Below are 22,171 nucleotides of genomic sequence, written 5' to 3'. Positions count from 1 at the left end.
TTTATGTGTCCAAAGTTGCATGTCAGGGTTAAGGGCTAGTGGTAATTGTTAGGGCTGGAATACTAACCCTAGCAATTAACACTAAAACAATTACCGATAACCCCAACTCTAATCCCTGACCCTATGCGTTTTTGAACATGTGTTTTTGACCCATTTGAGATGCGCTTTGAAGGTTTTTTTTTTTTTTTTAAGATAATCGGAAAGTATGAAAGTTCTGTTCATGGCGTGCGACTTTAATGTGACTTTACACTCTCTTGCAATCAAGTGGCATTAAAGTCACATCAAAGTAGTGCAGGAACCTTTATGTTTCCAAAGTAGCGCCTTCAGGGTTAGGTTTAGGGTTTATATATAGTATAGTTAGTAAAGGTTGAATAAAGACACCAGTCCATCCAGTTCAACCTGAGCGTGTGTCTACAATTGTCCCTATCCCTGTACATTGCACTCTCACATCAGTCCCTACCCTCAAGGATCCCACAATCCAAGGTCCCCATTTATATCCTATGGCCAATTTTGGACAGAAGCCAATTAACCTACCTGCATGTCTTTGGAATTAAAAGTTAGGGTTAAAAGTTAGGGTGAAGGACTAAGGTTAAAGTGGGAGTAAACTCCCATGCACGACTTACCTGTCAGTAAGCCTATAAGTAAGGCTTACCTATAGGTAAAGTAAATATCTGCTAAACAGGTGCAGTTTAGGAGATATTTACTTTTGATGCAGCCAGCGACTTCACCAATGCATGTGCTCTAAAGGAACGGCTTACCGTGCTATTCCTTCAGCGTCCAGTGCTGCGAACGATGACTAGCGTGCACATGCGCAGGAGTGACGTCATAGCGGCTCCGGCTAGTCACACAGATGGAGTCCGCGAACCCGGAAGGAAGACCAGGTGAAGAGATAGAAGCGACTTTAGCGGCGACCGTGCCCCACTGGAGGGCTTCGTTCGAAGGAAAGTTTCACATAACGTGCTAGTATGTGAAGCATACTAGAATATTATAGCTTTACTTTGCAGGATTAAAAAAAAAAAAAAAAAAAAAAAAAAACCCCAGTAGTTTACTACAGGGATAAAGTGGTTGTAAAGGCAGAAGATTTTTTTATCTTAATGCATTCTATGCATTAAGATAAAAAGCCTTCTGTATGCAGCAGCCACCCCCTCAGCCCTCCCTAACACTTACCTGAGATCCCTCTCTGTCCAGTGATGTCCACAAGTGTCTCTACCGTCCGAGATTCTCCTTCCAGATTGGCTTTGACTGGAGCAGCGCCATTGACTCCCGCTGCTGTCAATCAAAGCCAGCCAATCTGGGGAGAGAGTGGGTGGGGCTAGGGACAAGGGCCAGCGCTAGGGACAAGGGCCAGCGCTAGGGACAAGGGCCAGCGCTAGGGACAAGGGCCAGCGCTAGGGCTATAACGCTAACCCCAAGCCTTAACATTCGACTTTGGACACAAAGGTTCTTGAGCTACTTTGAGGTGACTTTGATGCTACTTGAGTGTTAGAGAGTGTAAATTCACATCAGAGTTGCACGCCATACACATAACTGTCAAACTTTCCAATTAGCCAAAAAAAACCCCCCAAAAAACACCACAATAAAAAAGGCAAAGCACATAAACGCATCAAAAACATAAAACCCATCAGAAAAAACAGATCAGCTGCAACCTGCAAAGGTGTGAACCTAGCTTTAAAGCAGATCTAACGATAAATTCGCAGGGGTGATCCCATATGACAGGCACAGGCTCCTGTTGCATTGCCAATCAACACCGAGAATACAAATGTATCAGAGACCTCTGCTTGTACTTATATTTTATAATCTGGGTTTAACTAGGTCCTGCTTTGCTGGCTGTGCTGTGTAAATCTCAGGACTGAAAAGAGAGAACTACAATTCCTTTGGCAGGTAAAACGGCTCCCATACATGTATGCCATCATTGTATGTGGGTTTTAGGATTGAGTTTAGTTTTATAAGCAAGCATGGTATACTCCCTCCACAATCTGCTATCCTTCACTGCCTACCTGTTGCAGGAGTCCATCCTGAGTATAAGACGATGCTCGGTCCCGACGAGGGCTGAGCACTGTCACGTGCAGGAAGTCATCCGGCACCAAAACATACCAGGAGGCTACACTATGTAAGAGCAATACAGCAAGAGGAAATATAATCCTCACTTCAAATCATTACTTTTTTTTATCCATATTTAGTTTATCAAAAGATGAAAACTGCATACAATCATTTCTCCACCCGAAAAACCACCTCCCTAGATATGTTTCACCACTGCTGGTTAAAACGTAAGCAGTGGTGAAACGCATGAAGGAAGGTGGTTTCGGATGGAGACATTAACGTATGGGAGACAGCTGAAGCTGAAGTGAAATGCATGGAGGAAGGTGGTTTCGGGTGGAGACATCCGTTTTCATCTTTTGTTGAATTAAATATTGAAAAGAGGATCTGAGGTTTGGAGTGCGGTCTATGTTTACTTTTGACTGAGAATGGAGGTGGGCTGTGGTAGCCAGCACCTGGGCCGTCCGTGTGAAAGGAGCAAGTCTGGATCGGAGTCATGGGTTTGGCGTATGTTCCTGCAATACAGCAAGAGTCCTGGTAGAAGCAGGGAGGAAGAAAGGGAGTGAACATCAGTGAGTATTGCCAGGAAAAGGGGGCTATCAGGGGGTTATTCTTGGAAGGACAAAGTAACAGTGTCTCTTTAAACCACCTGACCACTTTCATTTCTCAGGACCCCTACTGCCGGAATCTCTCTATATAAGGCCCCTTTTACACTGGGGAGGGAGGTACGTAGGCGGTAAAGCGCCGCTATTTTTTAGCACTGTTATACCGTCGGATTTACAGCTCTATTCGGGTAGCGGGCCGGTTTTATCCCCGCTAGCGGCTGAGAAAGGGTTAAAAATCATTGCAAAGTGCCCCTACAGAGGCGCCTCGCTGGCTGTATAGCCGTGCTGGCCCATTGATTTCAATGGGCAGGAGCGGTGAAGGAGTAGTGTATACACCGCTCCTTCACCGTTCCAAAGATACTGCTAGCAGGACTTTTTTTTACTGTCCTGCTAGCGCACCGCTCCAGTGTGAAAGCCCTCTAGACTTTCACATTGGAGGGACAGCAGCGGCGGTTTCAGGTCGATTTGCAGGCGCTATTTTTAGCGCAATAGCGCCTGCAAAATGACCCAGTGTGAAAGGGGTCTAAGGGATTCCCATATTTCTTGCCCTGGGTTCCTGCTGTCTGTACAACTTTAGTAGGTCTACAAGGTCCAAGGTCTACATACCTGCTGTGCCCATTATCAGGGGATCCCAGCAATGCGCTTTTGCAGAGCACATTATGGGGTACCCACTATCCCTGCAGCAAGTTTCTGTGTCTGTGCTGGTTATAAGTAGTCGGCCTCCTAGCACTAACTACCCACCATGCCTGCTGAATTTTAATTTATCACAGAGAATTTACAAAGAGGAGCAGAAACACCAATGTGGGTAAGAATTAAAATGATTGTAAACCTTTGTTTATTTATTTTTTAAAAACAACAAACATGTCATACTTACCTCCACTGTGCAGTTTGTTTTGCACAGTGTGGCTCCGAACCTCATCTTCTGGGGTCCCCTGGCGGCACTTACGGCTCTTCCTCGCATCGGTTAACCCCCTGGGAGAAGCGCTCACCCAGGGGGTTACCTTGCGAGCGTGCTCCCGAGTCCAGCATTTGTGTGCATAGACACAGAATGCCGGACTCAGCCCCACCCCCCCCGGGTCATTGGATTTGATTGACAGCAGCGGGAGCCAATGGTTGTGCTGCTATCAATCTATCCAATGAAGTGCCGAGAACCCCCGGGCAGAGAAAAAGAGCGCATCTCCGCCGAGGGAAAGACAGGCTCAGGTGAGTAAAACAGGAGGCTGGGGGGCCGGTCACTGTCAGAAGTTTTTTCACCTTAATGCATAAAAATAAATGCAGGTTTGCAACCCCTTTAAAGCTGAATTCCAGGCATTCACCACCTTTGTAAAAAGTGAGGGAACACTGTGACTGAAGTCCAACGGGGTGCATGACATCTCTTGGAATTATCTCGGTTGTTTACATCTTGACAGGTTTATATTCCATTTATATTAGATCCCAACTATCCCTGTATTTCCCTGATGCTATCCTTCTAATCTCTGCATCTTCAACAGTACAGTCGCTGCTAGCTATGTCCGCCCCTCCCCTCCTCCTGTCCAATCACAGAAGCCTTTGTATTTTGTGAACGTGTTCCCAGAATACAAAGGCTTCTCTGAATGGGCAGCAGGAAGAAAGGGTGGGCATAGCTGCTCTGCGTGCTTCTCTCCTCTTAGATCCCAGAGTGTCTCTCCGGCAGAGCAATAAATCTGTCAGATATAAAAGAGAGATAAGACCAAGAGATGTCATCCACCTGGTTTGACTCAAATTGTGCCTTCATTATTTATAAAGTGATGGAATTCCTGGAATTCAGCTTTAAGCCAGTAACTATAGAGGGGACATACCGCTGTGGTGGCCAAGACATATTCCTGAATGAAAGGGGGAGCCTTCTAAAATCCTCTCCTGTCAGCAGAGGGTCGTGGTCCAAACAGATCGGACGCTGTCTGTCGGTGTTCCAGAAGCTGAGGGCTCACAGTTTAGACTCACCTGTTGCTCGGAGGATGGGTGTGAGGAAGGAACCGCAGCAAAGGCTTTGTAGACTTGTCTGGCATGAGACGGAAGCCCATCACTGGGGGTGGGAGAGGAGGCCTGATAGGAAGAGGTGACAGTGAAGTATTAGAATATTGGAGCAGAGAGATAAACCAGTGAGATAAACAATCTGGAAAAAAAAAACATATTTCAGAAGTGAAACTAATGATGTCTACACCATTAGATGTACGAATGGGGATGGCAAGCAGTGACGGGCCCACCAATCCTAAGAACAGCAATATTCTGCCAGGATTGGCTACATGTTGTGTCCAATCAGTGAGGCACACAGAAAGAGCTGTATCACCTTTTCTTTGCTGAGCAATGATTGTCACTCACCTGTCGGCTGTCACTGTGACTCACAAAGTTTATTGATGCCTGAAAATTATAGAAAAAAGTGTTACCATAGCAAACATAAATGGTCCAATATAACTCAGCAAAGCCAGAAAAACACGAGTGTGCTGCACAGAGGGAAAAGTGAGACGCAGAGCGCCACACAAGGGGCAAAGAGACACAGGAGGGCGCAAAGAGGGCAGAAAGCAACGCGGGAGGGCGCAAAGAGGGCAGAAAGCAACGCAGGAGGGCGCAAAGGGGACAGAAAGCAACGCAGGAGGGCGCAAAGGGGACAGAAAGCAACGCGGGAGGGCGCAAAGGGGACAGAAAGCAACGCGGGAGGGCGCAAAGGGGACAGAAAGCAACGCGGGAGGGCGCAAAGGGGACAGAAAGCAACGCGGGAGGGCGCAAAGGGGACAGAAAGCAACGCGGGAGGGCGCAAAGGGGACAGAAAGCAACGCGGGAGGGCGCAAAGGGGACAGAAAGCAACGCGGGAGGGCGCAAAGGGGACAGAAAGCAACGCGGGAGGGCGCAAAGGGGACAGAAAGCAACGCGGGAGGGCGCAAAGGGAACAGAAAGCAACGCGGGAGGGCGCAAAGGGAACAGAAAGCAACGCGGGAGGGCGCAAAGGGGACAGAAAGCAACGCGGGAGGGCGCAAAGGGGACAGAAAGCAACGCGGGAGGGCGCAAAGGGGACAGAAAGCAACGCGGGAGGGCGCAAAGGGGACAGAAAGCAACGCGGGAGGGCGCAAAGGGAACAGAAAGCAACGCGGGAGGGCGCAAAGAAGACAGAAAGCAACGCGGGGAGCGCAAAGACGACAGAAAGCAACGCGGGGGGCGCAAAGACGACAGAAAGCAACACGGGGGGCGCAAAGACGACAGAAAGCAACACGGGGGGCGCAAAGACGACAGAAAGCAACACGGGGGGCGCAAAGACGACAGAAAGCAACACGGGGGGCGCAAAGACGACAGAAAGCAACACGGGGGGCGCAAAGACGACAGAAAGCAACACGGGGGGCGACAGCAATACAGAGCACCATACAGACAGCGTTACAGTATGACATATAGAGGGCAGAGATGCCAGAAATGCTATATAGAGCAGAGTGCTACGAGTCACAGTAGCATACATACATTAATAGATAACGGAGATTTACTTTTATTGGTTACAGTCTCAGCATGCAGCAGAGCAGCACAACATACATGTGACATGTATGTAACCATTTTAGTTCCCCCCCCCCCATTATAATAAGAGCCCATCACATTCTGAACCCAGAATGAAGCCAGCAGACCGTTATAACATGAGCATGGGGGAGGGGTGTTTCTGGTATTGCAGCCATCACCCAGATTAATAGCATGTTCTATTAGTTCCCACATCTCCATCAGCAAGCAAAATTCATGTCCCATTCCAAACGTCTTATTTACTGCCTGAAAACATTATTCATAAACAGCAAACTTCTTCAAAAGAGTAAAACAATCAAAACCAAAATTCAGTAATATTTTAATAAATAATAATTCATAGCTTCATTAAAGTAGAACTTCAAATACATGGAAAAGGCAGTTGGCCCCTAGGCACTGAATTCTGGATCTGTACTTTGTTTCCCCAACATTCAGACTGCCCTAAACTGCTGCCGTCTGAGGCGCACCTTAACCACTTGCAGACCAGACCATTTTGCTGGTCAAAGACCAGACCACTTTTTGCAATTCGGCACTGCGTCGCTTTAACTGACAATTGCGCAGTCGTGCGACGTGGCTCCCAAACAAAATTGACGTCCTTTTTTTCCCACAAATAGAGCTTTCTTTTGGTGGTATTTGATCACCTCTGCGATTTTTATTTTTTGCGCTATAAACAAAAATAGAGCGACAATTTTGAAAAAAACGCATTATTTTTTACTTTTTGTTATAATAAATATCCCCCAAAAATATATAAAAAAACATTTTTTCCCTCAGTTTAGGCCGATACGTATTCTTCTACATATTTTTGGTAAAAAAAATCGCAATAAGCGATTATTGATTGGTTTGCGCAAAAGTTATAGCGTTTACAAAATAGGGATAGTTTTATAGCATTTTTATTAATTTTTTATTATTTTTTTTTTACTAGTAATGGCGGCGATCAGTGATTTTTATTGCGACTGCGACATTGTGGGGGACCCATCGGACATTTTTGGGACCATTGTCATTTATACAGTAATCACTGCTATATAAATGCAGTGATTCCTGTGTAAATGACACTGGCAGTGAAAGGGTTAACCAGTGGGTGGCAGTGTAGGGGTTAAGTGTTCCTAGGGGTGTGTTACTAACTGTGGGGGGGTTGGGCTTTCATTTAGTGTACACTGATCTCTGCTCCAATCACATGGAGCAGAGATCAGCATCACTAGTTGCTAGGCAGAATGGAGAAATGTTGTTTATACGGCATTTCCTCCATTCGGCTGCTCCGTGAGACGATCGCGGGGATGCCCGCGGCGATCGAGTCCACGGGTCCCGCGACCGGACTCACGGGGGTCCCAACCAGCGCGGGAGCGCACCGCCGGCGGCGCGCTCCCGATGGCAGGGCGGCATCGAATATTGGACGTACCTGTACGCCAATATGCCTGCCCGTGCCATTCTGTCGACGTACATCGTCGTGCGCTGGTCGGGAAGTGGTTAAAGTGGTTTTAAAAGGCAGAAGTTGCATTCTATGCATTACGATAACAAAAACCTTCTCGGTACAGCAGCCCCCTTCAATACTTACCTGAGCGCCATCTCGATCCAGCAATGTTGCACGAGAGCCTCGGCTGCCTGGGAGTCTCCCTCCTGATGGGCTGACACACAGCAGCGGCCGCCATTGGCTTACTGACTGACAGCAGCGGGAGCCAATGAGGGGAGAGGGGGTGGGGCCGAGCTGCAGCTCAGTGTCTGAATAGATGCACAGCAGCGGCTCGGCTGCCCCCCATAGCTAGCGGCTTGCTGTGGGGGGCAGAAGGAAAGAGCCAGGAGTGCCGGCGAGGGACCCGAGAAGAGGAGGATCTGGGCTGCGTGCAAAAGTTTTTTTTTACCTTACTGCATATAGCTCGGTAAAATTCTGCATTTACACCCACTTTAAAGAATAATGCTGCGTACACATAGTCGGATTTTCTATTTAGGATACATTAATAATTTAGATTATTCAGCATGAAATGGAGCTTTAATTATGTAGCATGAGGCTGTATATTCTGCAATATTTACATTTTTGGTAAACTCATTCAATGAATCCAAGCTCTGCAAGCTGAGATGACATGCACAGCATTGATGCATTCACACAATGAGGGTTATTTACGAAAGGCAAATCCACTTTGCACTGCAAGTGTACTTGGAAGTGCAGTCGCTCTAAATCTAAGGGGTAGATTTGAAATGAGTGGAAGCTCTGCTGAATTTATCACCCAATCACGTGCAAGCTAAAATGCTGTTTATTTTCCTTGCGTGTCCCCCTCTGTACTACAGCGACTGCACTTCCAAGTGCGCTGTCAGTGCAAAGTGGATTTTCCTTTAGTAAATAACCCCCAATGTCACAGTAACCATGAGATGAAACAATATTCAGGAATATTCCTTTATCCTATTGTTTTGCAAATCTATGTACACTACAAACTGTATGATTGAGTCGGTTCTGATATCGCTGTTTTACTAACCCGACAGCTTTTTATTCTAAATAGGAAACCTTAATTTTGTTTGCAAATATTGAAGATTCTAACAACCAGCAAGAATGAGTCCTCACATTTAAAGGGCACCTGTCATTTCAGATCCATCATGGCAGCGCCTGTTTGCGGGCATCCCCTCACCTGCTGCTGCAGCGTCTCCTGCCCTTGTTGTGTCACCGCTGCATCACCAGCCATCCCATTAAAGTGATTGGGACCGTCGGTGAGTCAGCAGCGGGTCAGAGGAGCCGCCGCTGCGGGACAGAGATGACAGTTGCTCCTTAAAAGCTTTTTTTTTTTTTTTTACCAGTGATTTAAATCAAATCCACCCTGTCTTGACATGACCCGCCCTGCACAGCCATTCACCGGAAAGACCAGTGTGCTGCCGTTTATGCTCCCCCAGCTCTTATGCAGCAGAAAAAAAGAAAATGGGATCACTTATTTAAAAAAAAGAAAAAAAAAAAAAGGGGGAAAAAAAAAAGTATTTATAATGTTTTTTTTTATATTTATACACAAATGTTTGCCTTGAATTTCTATTTTAAACTGAATGGGTTCTTTTACAAAGTCAGGGCTCACATATATACGTTAAAGGGTTTGTAAAGTAATTTTTTTTTTTAATATAACAAACATGTTATTACTTACCTCCACTGTGCAGCTAGTTTTGTACAGAGTGGCCCCGAACCTGCTCTTCTGGGGGTCCCTCGGCGGCTGTCTTTGCTTCCTCCAGCAAGTACTTCTCACGTACATGCGAGTTCCCTCGCATGGTGAGAAGCGCCTGCGGGCGCGCTCCCCCAAGATACAGCCGACGGCTATAGCCGCTCGCTGCATCACACGGCACTCCGCCCCCCCCCCCAGCGCTCCGCGTCATTGGATGTGATTGACAGCAGAACGAGCCAATGGCTGCGCTGCTTTCAATCCACCCACTCCAGCCAATCAGCGGCCAGGCTGAGCGGCGAAGAGGACGTCGGGGGCGAGCGTGGGACTTTCGAGGGGTCAGGTAAGTTAAACGGGGGGACTGACACAGATGTTTTTTTACCTTATTGCATCGAATGCATTAAGGTGAAAAAATATTTACCCTTATAACCCCTTTAACTCCAACTTTTGTTGAGTGAGAAAAAAAAAAATATATAATAATAATAATAATAATAATAATAATAATAATAAAAAAAAACCCGACCTTCCCCCTTGGGTGATCATTGCAGGAATTTTAACAAACTTTCTTGCAAATATCTAGGCAGTCTCCGATTTGCCTAATTTAGCCTAAAACAGCTGAGAGAGACTAGGCTGCAATAAAACCCACATACAGCGAGATGAATTGCGGTAACGTACAGTAAAACGATCTGAAATGTTTCTGGAGGAGGATGGGTGGCTGATTTCCAGCAACGTAACTTGCCCCATCCTGTTTTTTTTTTTGCTTTAGGGCTAGTTCACACCACATGCAGTCCAGTGCATCTTTTTTTTTTCTGCATCAAAAACGCATGAAAAGTAGGTTATATGGTTTCCAATGGCGTAGTTCACACCAGTGCTTACAGTGCTTTCCAGTGGCAGGAAAAAAAAAAAAAAAAAAGTAGAACATGCCGCATTTTTCCTGCACTGGAATGCTGTAAAAACGCACCAAGAACGCATCCAAAATCTTAAGATAAAGTAAAAAAAAAAAAAAAAGGGGGGGAAAAATGCACTGGACTGCACCAAAACCCGCATGCAGAAAAGCATCTGGACTGCTTTTCTATGGTGTGAACGGGGGGCTTAAACAAGCCACAAATCCACAAGAAATATTCTTTGTAGGTGTCCCCGAAAAAACAAAAAAAAACACTTATTCACAACACAACCTGAACTGTTTAGGAGGATTTCTTCGCTCAGATTTTCACAAGCGTGAAAATAAATCTGGCAACATTTTTGTAGGGGCCGATTCATAAAGATTTCTGACAAAATTTTCCCCATTCATCAGTATTAAGTTGGGCATGATTTGCTTTTTTTTTTTTTTGCCCGCCTCACAAATCTTTACCTGCTTTTTATGACTTATTCGACTTTTTGCACCAAATTTTCAAAAAGGATCGATTTTTTTTTTTCCCCCCGCAATGGGAATCAAGAGGAAATTTAGCATCGAAAGCAGCTGTTCAGCTGATCTTTATAAATAGGCCTCATACAGGAAGAACATATTAGTTGGTCTGATGAACCCACAACCGGGCCTGACGCATGCAGGTCACATGACCCCCCTCTCCAGTACAGCGATTCCCGGTTAAAAGTTGCAGCCCCCCCCCCCCCCCCCCTTGGAAGCGGCAAGAACAAGGTACAAAACTTACAAATCGCGTCTCCCTGCCAGCGGGAGGACAGGACCGAGGAGGGAATGCCTGACACACAGAACAGAGTCAGGAGATGTGGCATGTATACACACAGAAAAATATATATATAACCATTCACTGAAAGGCCTCCTTCACATGGGGGGTGATATATAGCGTACACCTGTGCTAGGGGCAATGTTGGCCTGCACAGATGTTTTGTTCTCTCCCCATGCAGCTAGTCCCATTCATTTCAATTGAGTCGCAGTGGCTGCATGGACACAGCTGCTGCTTCCAGTTAGACCGCACGGCCCCCCCAAAACCCACGCGCGGTCTGCGTTCAGGGGCTGTACACCCCCAAAGATATCAAATTGGACGCAACAGCTGGGTCTCAAAATAAATGTGTGGGGCTGCAAGCGCAGAGAAGCATGACACACCTGTGCAGGCAAATATGGCCTTCGCACGGGTATACACTAAAGATTGCCCATGAGAATTAGGCCAAAGTGTTACTGTGTGCAAGTGGTGGGAAACTGGGCACTGCGGGGTCGATTCACTAAAAGTGGAGAGTGCAAAATCTGGTGCAGCTCTGCACAATAACCAATCGGCTTCCATTGTCAAAGCTTAACTGAACAAGCTGAAGTTAGAAGCCGATTGGCTACCATGCACAGCTGCACTAGAATCGGATTGCTCCGGTTTTAGTAAATCTCACCCTATTTGTGTGCATGTATAAAGATATATATATATATATATATATATATATATATACACACATATACACACACACATACACATATATCTATATATAGGTGGATATTATATATATATATATATCTTTATACATACATATCTATAGATAGATATGTATGTATAAAGATATCTATCTATCTATATATATATATATATATATATATATATATATATATATATATATATATATATATATATATATATATATATATATATATATATCAGTTTTTTTATACACATACCTACAATTGATAAAAAAAACTATTTAAAAAATTCCGACTCTCACCTTCGAACCGCTGGGGCTGCAGGGGGAACTGGGAACGTCCCTTATATTTCCAGTTGTGTAATCTCCAGAAGGCGTCTGTAAAGCAGAAAAGAGGCAGGTGAGACTGGGAAAGGCGTGACACCCGCAGGAACGTCTACAGAAAAGGTGCTCAGGAGATTTCTCCGGCATGTATCATTGTCCAGCACTACTCAGGAGGCGGAGCAGAGAACACAGAAGCTCCTGTCTGTCAGATCTCCTCCAATGGATGTCAATCATGGAGGCTCAACATCACATGTGGGCATTACCTATGCAAATACAGGCTGCCTAGGAACAGCCACGCCTCCTGACACCCACCCATCCAGGCATTTGCATAACATCTCAAGAGTCAGCCCACTGTTTGCATTAGTGCTGAGGGGTCTTCATGAGTGCAGAGGTAGAACACAGTGATTTATTAAGTACAGCCCCTTTTTGGCTCCTCCCACCAGCCATGATCAGCCTGTATTCCATAGGAAGCTGAAACATGAGATCTCCATCTTCCCCTCTGGCAGAACAGCGGTCTGCCTTGTTTTTTAAATAGGCAGACTGCCGTTCCGCCTCTTCTCAGAACGACCGGCACGTCCGCCGGACCCGTTAATTACCTCCTCCTGTGTCCAATCACAGTGGGAGCGGGTCACCGATGGTGCGCATGCCCCCAGACGGCGTGCACAAAATCACGTACAGGTACACGATTTCATGCAGGAGGGCCGCCCTCCCACAGTATATCAGCGTGGGACGGTCCAGAAGCGGTAACATTTCAGCTTTGAGCCAATAGTTTCTTCCATCCATCACACCTGCCACACCTACCATGAGGAAGCTTCTACCATTCCTTCTGGAACTCTATTTTATAGCAGAGACAGTGGGAGCGCCCTGAGGTAGATGGGGAAAAAGGCCAAGAGCCATAAACAGCAATTTTGCTGCCTGTGGTCCCAAAAGGTAGAAGTATCCAGTGGAAGACCACCTTTAACCACTTTCAGACCGGACCATTTTGCTGGCTTAAGGCCAGACCACTTTTTGACAACAGGCACTGCGTCACTTTAACTGACAATTGCGCGGTCGTGCAACGTGGCTCCCAAACAAAATTGACGTCTTTTTTTCCCCACAAATAGAGCTTTCTTTTGGTGGTATTTGATCACCCCTGCGGTTTTTATTTTTTGCGCTATAAACAAAAATAGAGTGACAATTTTGAAAAAAACGCATTATTATTTACTTTTTGTTATAATATCCTCCAAAAATATATAAAAAAAAAAACCTTTTTTTTCCTCAGTTTAGGCCGATACGTATTCTTCTACGTATTTTTGGTAAAAAAAAAAAAAAAAAAAAATCGCAATAAGCGATTGATTGGTTTGCACAAAATTTATAGCATTTACAAAATAGGGGACAGTTTTATGGCATTTTTATTAATTTTTTTTTTTTTTTACTAGTAATGGCGGCGATCAGCGATTTTTATTGTGACTGCAACATTATGGCGGACACATCGGACATTTTTAACACCATTGTCATTTATACAGCAATCAGTGCTATACAAATGCAATGATTCCTGTGTAAATGACACTGGCAGCGAAGGGGTTAACCAGGGGGTGGCAGTGTAGGGGTTAAGTGTGTCCTAGGGGTGTGTTTCTAACTGTGGGGGGCTGGACTGTGTGTTGGTGAACACTGATCTCTGCTCCAATCACAGGGAGCAGAGATCAGTGTCACTTGTTGCTAGGCAGAATGGGGAGATGCTGTTTACAACGGCATCTCTCCTTTCAGCCTCCCCGTGAGATGATCGCGGGTCTCCCCGCGGCCATGGAGTCCGCGGGACCCGCAACTGGACTCACAGGGGGTCCCGACTGGCACGCACGCGATGGCAGGGTGGCAATTTCAAATGGACATGGATTTTTTGGGGTGGGGGGGTGGTCTGTATACCATCTGTGTACAAAACACCTCCAGGTCGCCATATTGCATCTTACAAAAAATGACAGCGGCTGTAGATTAGAAGGGAATTTTTTTTTTTTGTGAACTCCCCCCCCCCCCCACGAAAGTGGTTTCATCCTTTAAGCACTCTACTCCTTAACACAAAGTTCTGGTCTGTGGGCAAAGCCTCGGTGTCATTAACCCTCCTTTGTACAACGAGGAGGCTGGAGTGCAACTGTAGCTGGTCGCGGCTTAGAGACCAGCTGTGAGGAACCGGTCGCAGCACTAGAGGGACTCTGCTGGAGCAAGGAAAGTATTACATCTTGGATCTCGTCTCTCTAGACTAAACAAGAATTTAACCCTTGCAGTGCAAGGGTCATTGCAAGGGTGGATTTTTTAAATTTTCCTGCAGTTGGGCTTTAAATGTAACTTGTAATGCTATAGTACACTAATCCTTAACAACAAGCATAGAAAATTATAATGGAAGAAGAACTCCGGAATGGAATAGGACCCCCCACTGGTCTACATGTGTGATTTCCTACAAAAAGCTTTCCAGCATCCCCCTCCCCCCACCCACCTTACACCAACACACTGAACAGCTGAGCTCCACCTGCTGCAATGTGTCATGGCAAGGCTGCAGGATTCCTCCAACCTCAGGCCTGGGCTCCAATATTATCACCTTCAGATGGTAGGGCCACCCATCAAGTCGGATCTCCTATGGGGAGCCTGAGGCGGTGAGACGTGGTCACCCAGGGTCTGTCAATTGAGCTTGCAACTGAGCTTCAAGTGCTGCTGCGATCTATGCAGAACAACAGTGTGCAGGCAGCAAGGCCCCGCTCTCTGTGAAGAGGGAGGCCCGCTCTCCAGGGGGAGTGAGGCCCGCTCTCCAGGGGGAGTGAGGCCCGCTCTCCAGGGGGAGTGAGGCCCGCTCTCCAGGGGGAGTGAGGCCCGCTCTCCAGGGGGAGTGAGGCCCGCTCTCCAGGGGGAGTGAGGCCCGCTCTCCAGGGGGAGTGAGGCCCGCTCTCCAGGGGGAGTGAGGCCCGCTCTCCAGGGGGAGTGAGGCCCGCTCTCCAGGGGGAGTGAGGCCCGCTCTCCAGGGGGAGTGAGGCCCGCTCTCCAGGGGGAGTGAGGCCCGCTCTCCAGGGGGAGTGAGGCCCGCTCTCCAGGGGCAGCAGCAACAGGTACCCATTGACTGTATGTTTGAGTGTGATGACAACTGCGTCTTACCATCTGAATGACCAGATCTAACCGTCACACAGCGAGGACCCCGCTCTCTCCAGGGGGGGGCAGCAGCGAGGACCCCGCTCTCTCTAGGGGGGGCAGCAGCGAGGACCCCGCTCTCTCTAGGGGGGGCAGCAGCGAGGACCCCGCTCTCTCCAGGGGGGGCAGCAGCGAGGACCCCGCTCTCTCCAGGGGGGGCAGCAGCGAGGACCCCGCTCTCTCCAGGGGGGGCAGCAGCGAGGACCCCGCTCTCTCCAGGGGGGGCAGCGAGGCCCCGCTCTCTCCAGGGGGGGGGCAGCGAGGCCCCCGCCCTCCAGGGGTGGCAGCAACAGATACCCATTGACTGTATGTTTGTGTGTGATGACTACTGCGTCTTACCATCTGAAGAGCGATGACCAGATCTAACCGTCTCACCGGCACACTTGCAGCCCTGTAGAGGAATGATCATCCTAACCCCTGCTGAATTATGGTGATTTCTCCATGTCTGAGTCATACAAAATCACCCTCACAGCATACAATAATAAATGGTAACAGCACACATCTGAGCACAAGCAGCTCTATCAGCAGTAAACATTGTCTGACGTGAAGACAAATGGCAGCGTGCTCCCAAGCAGGCGTACAGTGAATATTACGGAGCGCAGGACGACGACAATTCAACACTGCAAGCTCAACACACCAACCGCTCCCAATCTATTACACTGAGCATCATTGTCCACGTCAACCTATCCCCATCACTGTGACCGGTTTTGCCACAAAGGGAAGAAAATTTCTCCCTGATCTTATAAACCTCAGACATGAAATATGAACAAAGCATATCCCCCTATAGTGTGTACTCGTCTCAGTCCAGAGCACCAAGTGTCATTTCTGTCTTCTGCCTCCTTCCTCTGCTATCAGCATGAGCCACTTATGGTAAGTTTTGCTGACACCAAGAGAAAAATGGTGACAGGGGAGGGGCCTCCAGCAGATTGACAGCCTCAGCTGTGTTCCTGGGGATGTGTCTCTTTCTTCCAATCATCTCTCCTCACTGTATGCAACGTCAGCTCCCCACTCCCTGCTTTTCAGAGCTGAGAGACTTGGAACAGATGTAGGGAAAGAAGGCTGTAAATTAAAAGTTACAACTTATGTAGGAGGATTTGTTTCATCTCTGTGTATTACCTGAGGCCAGTCACGTCATTGGGTATATGCAGGGGCGGACTGACCACTCGGCACTGGCCGAGGGCCCCGGGCCACTATGGGGCCCAATCAGGGTTGCCAGCCTAAGTAAAACAAGGGACAGTATGGAAAAATGTGTGTTTTTTTTTTTACATCTGTCTCTGAAATGTCCCTTACCAACATCCTTTTGGTATAAAAATCACGAGATTATAGCTGCCCCACCTCTCCAGTACCTTCTCAGCCAATAGAAACATGTCTGTGTATACTGTATGATTGTATACTGTGTGGCCCCCATAATCTACTATTGCCTGGGCCCCCCCCCCCCATGAGTCTCTAGTCCCTTCCTCCTTATTGCGACTGTCTCTGGCCCATCCCATATATTCAATGCATTACATTTTTTTCAATCATGAAGGCTCAGCATCACATGTGGTCGTTCAAATTAAACTAGCACTGGAGATATTGGAAAATGCCCTCTATTATTATACAGGATTTATATAGCGCCGACAGTCTGCACATCGCTTTACAACAGTAGGGCAGACAGTACAATTACAATACAAGAAGAATCAGAGAGCCCTGCTCAATAGAGCTTACAGTCTAGGAGGGTTTAGTTTACATTCTCTTAGATTGTAAGCTCTAACGAGCAGGGTTCCTCTTGTGCATCATTTTTGAATTGTAACTGTACTGTCTGCCTATATGTTGTAAAGTGCTGCGCAAACTGTTGGCATTATATAAATCCTGTATAATAATAATTCACACTTGCACTACCAGAGGCTTTAAGGGCACTTTACCGCTGTTTGAGCGGCGCTTTTTTACGCCACTAGCAGTGTGCTTTTAACCCACCCCCCCCCCCCTTCAGAGGGGTTAAAAGCGCCCGCAAAGTACCCCTGCCTTTCCGCTTTGGCAGCGCTGCCCATTGATTTCAATGCGTAAAGCAGTTTAGGAGCGATGTACTCACCGCTCCCGCACTGCCCCAAAGATGCTGCTTGCGGGACTTTTTTTCTTGCCCTGCAAGCGCACCGCGCCCCAGTGTGAAAGCTCTCAGGCTTTCACACTGGGACTGCAGGTGAGGCGGCTTTCAGGCTCTTTACAGGTGCTAATTTTAGCGCTAAAATAAAAAAAAATGCCTGAAAAATGCCTCAGAGCTTCTAATCGGATCATGGACACACAGACACAGCTAAACTGACAGCACAAAGACCATGTACACCAGAGCGCTGTGCAAGAAACCCTCATTCCACACGCACTTAAAAAAGCACGTTGTGCGTCAACGTAATCCTAAAATGCAGTGTGTTTGTCTGCACCGGATTGCATGGAACCAAAGTAGCATGCAATCTGGTTACAGTGAGTTTTTAAAAGTAATGCATGCACTACTTTTGATGCAATTCTGTGCGATTTCAGCCTGCTCAAATGAATGGGCTGATAATCACACAGCACTGAATTGCACAGGAACGTGGAGTGCCTTCCTGTGCGATTCCAGTGTGAATCAGCACTAAATGCTGGTAAATGCTTAGCTGAAGGCTGCATTCACATTGGTGAATTAGGTCGGTGCAGATTGTAGCGGCAGGAGCGGCTAGGTGCGGCTGCTGGGCCCATTCACTATAATGACAGGTTGCTGGTGGCTGCAGGTATTTGCGGCTTTTACCTACGGTGATCACTGCTGGAGGCACACAAAGTACATCAAACAATGATGATCACTGCAGGTAAAAATCGCTGCCAGCGCAGAGAGCTATGAATATTCGCAGTCGAGCGGAACCGGTCATCATAGTGCACAGGACCGGAGGCCACACCTAGCCACTCAAAGCCGAAGCAGAAATCAGAAGATTCCTGCCGCTACAATTCGCATCTACCTAAATCACCAATGTGAATGTTGCCTAGGTGTCCAGTGCACCCCCTGTGCCTTTAAAGAGGAGGGGGGGTGCTGGGGGGCTCCTTCTAGGCCCACCTGCCCTCTGCCTATCCATTATAGTGCATGAGCTTCCAATGGGGAGACTCTCATAAATTTAGAGTTAGGACTACAGAAAATACCAGGGTGCGTTAACGGGGCTCTGTAGCTTAAGCATTTATATGCAAATGTGTGCAAAACCCCTATTTTTTACGCATATTGTTAGGAAAATTCTGCTAGTTAGCAGGCTGGTTGGCAAGTTGAGGCAGGAATTTCTCTGGGTTTGTTTTGAATGAAGCCTAAAACCTAACCCCAAATTTAGAGCGCTGAGAACTCTAAAATGGCAATGCTAATGGGGGGAGGGGGGGGGGTTATCAGGGGGCTAAACCAGGTGGGGTGGTGAGAAGAGGAAGAGGAAACACCACCACATCACCATCCATCAAATGCTCTCTGAAGAGCAATCCAAGTGCAGATCTCATTGGTAGTGTGGACGAGCCCCAGGAGTGTTGTGACCAAAGCTGTCCACAATACGCTACGCTGGCCCGGAATTGCAAAATAAATGTCAATCCGATCTTATCATTTCAAGGTTTTTTTTTTACATTCCAAAATTCCATTTGCTTTGGCAGCTGCTGCTGTGTTTGCACGGAGTCTGCTCCTCACCGACCTCACCTACTATGTAACATACATGTAACCCTTACCCATAAACGCTCCTTCAGTTTTTTTTGTTTTTGTTCAGTCACATTCCAACTGAATGTACAGGAGGTCGGGGTCACAACTACCACGTCTGACAACGTACTGTGACATGAACTGAGCACTAAAGTCAGAAACGCGTAGCAGGATTTAGTAGCAATGCACTCTATAGTACAGACCCCATACTTGGACTGCCACCAGCCGCACAACAGCGCCGCCTCTGGTTAACGTGAGAGGGGGTAGCAAAATCATGAGCATCCGGAGAGCCATACATCGCGAAAGTGAACAACGACATGCTGGAAACTGTGACAAGGAGCAGAAGCTGGTGAGAAGACATAGGAGGACAAACTGGGCTAGTGTACAAACAGGCAGGCCTCGCGATGGCACAATACACACGGGCACTCTATAACAGCATGGACCGCCCATGGAACCCGGGACACCGTGCAGAGATCCATGTGCGGTCAGCGGTCATCCTGCCTGTATGCCAAGCATGTGACAATGCCAGCCGACAAGTGAATTGACATGCTCCACATGTAGGGACAACACGCGTGCAAAAAAAAAAGAAAAAAGAAAACCACACACAAAACGTGTTGCTTGCCTTCTTGCAGGAGTACACATTGGTCTTCAGGACCCCCGACGTGCCGTATCCAGTGGGGGGCCCAGCTAATTTGATTGCGCTGGCCCCCGGCCGCTTCTTGTTAGCCAGTATGAAGGGATTCTCGTTGAAGAGGATGGACTGGCAGTCCACAAGCACCTCCTCCTCCTCCTCCTCTGGCTCCGCCTTACCGGGCGGGGTTCCAGACTCGCTGGGCACAGCCGCGGGGGCGGGCGCAACGGCCGGGTGTGGAGAGGAAACCGGGTGGGTGGAGAGGCAGGAGGGGCCATTGGCTATGACTGTCGGGACAGGATGGACAAGAGCCACGGGGACAGGAGAGTAGGAAGGGTCCATTTCCAGGGGGAGCTGAAAAGAGCAACAGAGGGGAGAGGAGAGCAAGCAAAGAAGAGGAGGAGGAATAGGAGAGGAAGAGGAGAGGAGACAAAAAATAATAAGGAAAGGAGGAAACAGAAGAGGAATCTGATCACATTTACTACACAACACAAACCGTGACCAACATTCAGACCCCACTCAATGAGGAACAATTATAAAATATATAGACAGACAGGAGACTGGGGACTTTTTTCAGCAACACACTTTCCAGAAAGTGTGCAGTATTATCTAAGGCCTCACTGACCTTTTAGGTGTTGGAGGAAGGCATAAGTGCACCGTCCAACCACATTGCTAGCAACCTGTAAAAAAAAAAAAATCTTTTGGAGGCGGAGCTGCCAGAACCACGGCTGGATGGTGCACCTCTCTTCCTCCTGCACCGGGCCTAAACATCCAGTGAACATGAGGCATGAAAATATTTATTAACAACCAAATGCTTCCCATTCATTGCAAAGTAAATCATTTTCAGAACTGGCCCTTATATTAAAAACAGCACAAAACTAAAAATTTTAGCAGGAAACCCGAGGTCCCGCTCCCACCTGCAAACAATGAAAACTGTGTGCCACAGAAAAAAAAAAAAAAAAAAAAAAAGGGAACACGGATGAATGCGATTATGGCTGCTGCAGTCCTTTAAAATGTGCCTAACCTGAGCGATGCCGCCGCAATGCCTTTTTTTTTCCCCCCCACATCATTTTGAATGGGTCTCCCTGCACTCCAAAACGCACCAAAGCAGCTCATGTACTACATTTTTTTGGCACTGAGCCAGTCGCTTTTTTGACGTTGCGCAGCAAAAATCGCGCCGCGTTTGGGGTACCATTAAGAAATAATCCCCGGCACCACGTCGGACACTAACGGGTACCCCTCACCGCTTGTCCTGGAAACTTCTCCTGCTACCACACCTCATCTGAAGTCCCGGAGTCTCCTTGGCCTTCTACTGCTGAACTGGAAATGTTAGTGAAGATTTTCTGGAGCACCCTCGTTTTAGAGAAGCGTCCTATTTCTTTATCGTACATCATGGGACATAGAGGCTCATAGTAATTATTAAGTGGGTTATATCTCACCTTCAGGTGCTGGACACTGGTGTATTCAATTAGACAGGAAGTTTCCTTCCTATATAACCCCTCCCCTACAGGGAATACCTCCGCCAGTGTCTAAGGTGTTAGGTCCTATATCTTCAGAGGCGGTCCTGTCACACGCATCGGAAAAATCGTGGCCATTTTTTAGGTGGGCAAAATCCATGTGGCTAAATTTCCTGCAGGTACAACAGACCATTTAAATGAATAGGCTGCTGTGTCTGTCTGCCCAAACGCACCCACACAGATGAGAACCTACACTTACTGTCATGAAGTCTGTGGTGGTTAAACCTCTTTTCCTCCAAATGCAAAGTGTACCCCTTTGTTGTGAACTTAACTAAATCAATCCTCATAAAACCCTGCATCCTCCCTCCCCCTTTCACAGTTTTTATACATATTTTTTTATGCGCCGCAAATTCTGATAGGCGTGACTGTGTCCCTCCTCCCGCGTGCGCAGCCCCAATATATACCGTCTTTGCTCACGCACCGGAAATTTCCTGCACATCCACAGATGTGAAAAAGGGGCTTTACCAGGAGCTAAAGGCCGGGCAGAGCCCTGAAGCACATTTGCGCCATAATGGCGGAGTCAGGAAAGGAGGGGGGAGGGTCTTGGGACAGGAGTTATATATATATATATATATATATATATATATATATATATATATATATATATATATATATATATATATAGGGAACACATTCTCCCTTAATTGCTACTGCTCAAAAAAAAGTAGTTCTTCGCCTATATCCTTTGTGTGAACTAGTGCGCAAAACCTAACTGAGAAGGTCTTAAGCAGCTCACAGATGATTTGAGTTTCTTTTCTTCCATCATTGGTGAAAGAAAAAGAAAAAAAAAAAATCGCTCGATTTTCCCATTAACACAGTCAGTGTTGCTTGGGGAATGACTCCCGCAGCGCTATTGTGTTCTGCCAGCAGGGGGAGCATAATCGCATGTAAAAAAGAAAGAAAAAAAAACTCAACAGGCTGGTTAAACCCATGTCGATCTATGGATCGACATGGGTACACAATCAGCCTGCCCATACATACATCGAAATTTCGATTCATGTTCGGCCGGATTAATAAAGGCTCCTACAGGGGTAAGATTCGATCTTACTCAAGGATAGGTTGTGCTTCTAAATGAACCCCGACAGCTAATTTATTGACAGCCATATTACCAATTCAGCCAACTCAGTTTCCAGTGAAGGCTGATGAGAAGAATTAGCGAAACAGATCTGCTATGACCGTTTTTTTACCCCCCCTTTAATAAATATAAAGTTTTGATAAAATGCCTTCTATGACCTCCATTCCTCCTTGCTCAGAACAGAATA

General features: G+C 47.1%; 1 protein-coding gene across 17 annotated transcripts in view; it reads right to left on the bottom strand.

Moving 5' to 3' along the window:
- The window catches only part of SCRIB (scribble planar cell polarity protein), a 210,767-nt gene that overhangs the window by 41,111 nt on the left and 147,485 nt on the right, over positions 1-22,171 (bottom strand). For 11 of the 17 annotated variants that reach the window (XM_077493465.1, XM_077493471.1, XM_077493472.1 and 8 more), the window contains 5 exons: positions 19,384-19,746; positions 11,933-12,007; positions 10,924-10,971; positions 4,980-5,018; positions 4,602-4,703 (listed from right to left, as the gene is read on the bottom strand). In XM_077493465.1, the coding sequence (XP_077349591.1) occupies positions 4,602-4,703; positions 4,980-5,018; positions 10,924-10,971; positions 11,933-12,007; positions 19,384-19,746 (627 nt within the window). The remainder of the gene's footprint in view (positions 1-4,601; positions 4,704-4,979; positions 5,019-10,923; positions 10,972-11,932; positions 12,008-19,383; positions 19,747-22,171) is intronic. The other 6 variants (XM_077493476.1, XM_077493479.1, XM_077493477.1 and 3 more) reach the window with 3 other exon arrangements.

The sequence above is a fragment of the Lithobates pipiens genome, unplaced genomic scaffold, assembly GCF_037356315.1.
Source record: "Lithobates pipiens isolate NorthernLeopardFrog02 unplaced genomic scaffold, aLitPip1_a1.2 Scaffold_19, whole genome shotgun sequence".
Lineage (NCBI taxonomy): Eukaryota > Metazoa > Chordata > Amphibia > Anura > Ranidae > Lithobates > Lithobates pipiens.
Note: the sequence above shows the minus strand (reverse complement) of the source record. Positions and strands in the feature narration are given on the sequence as shown.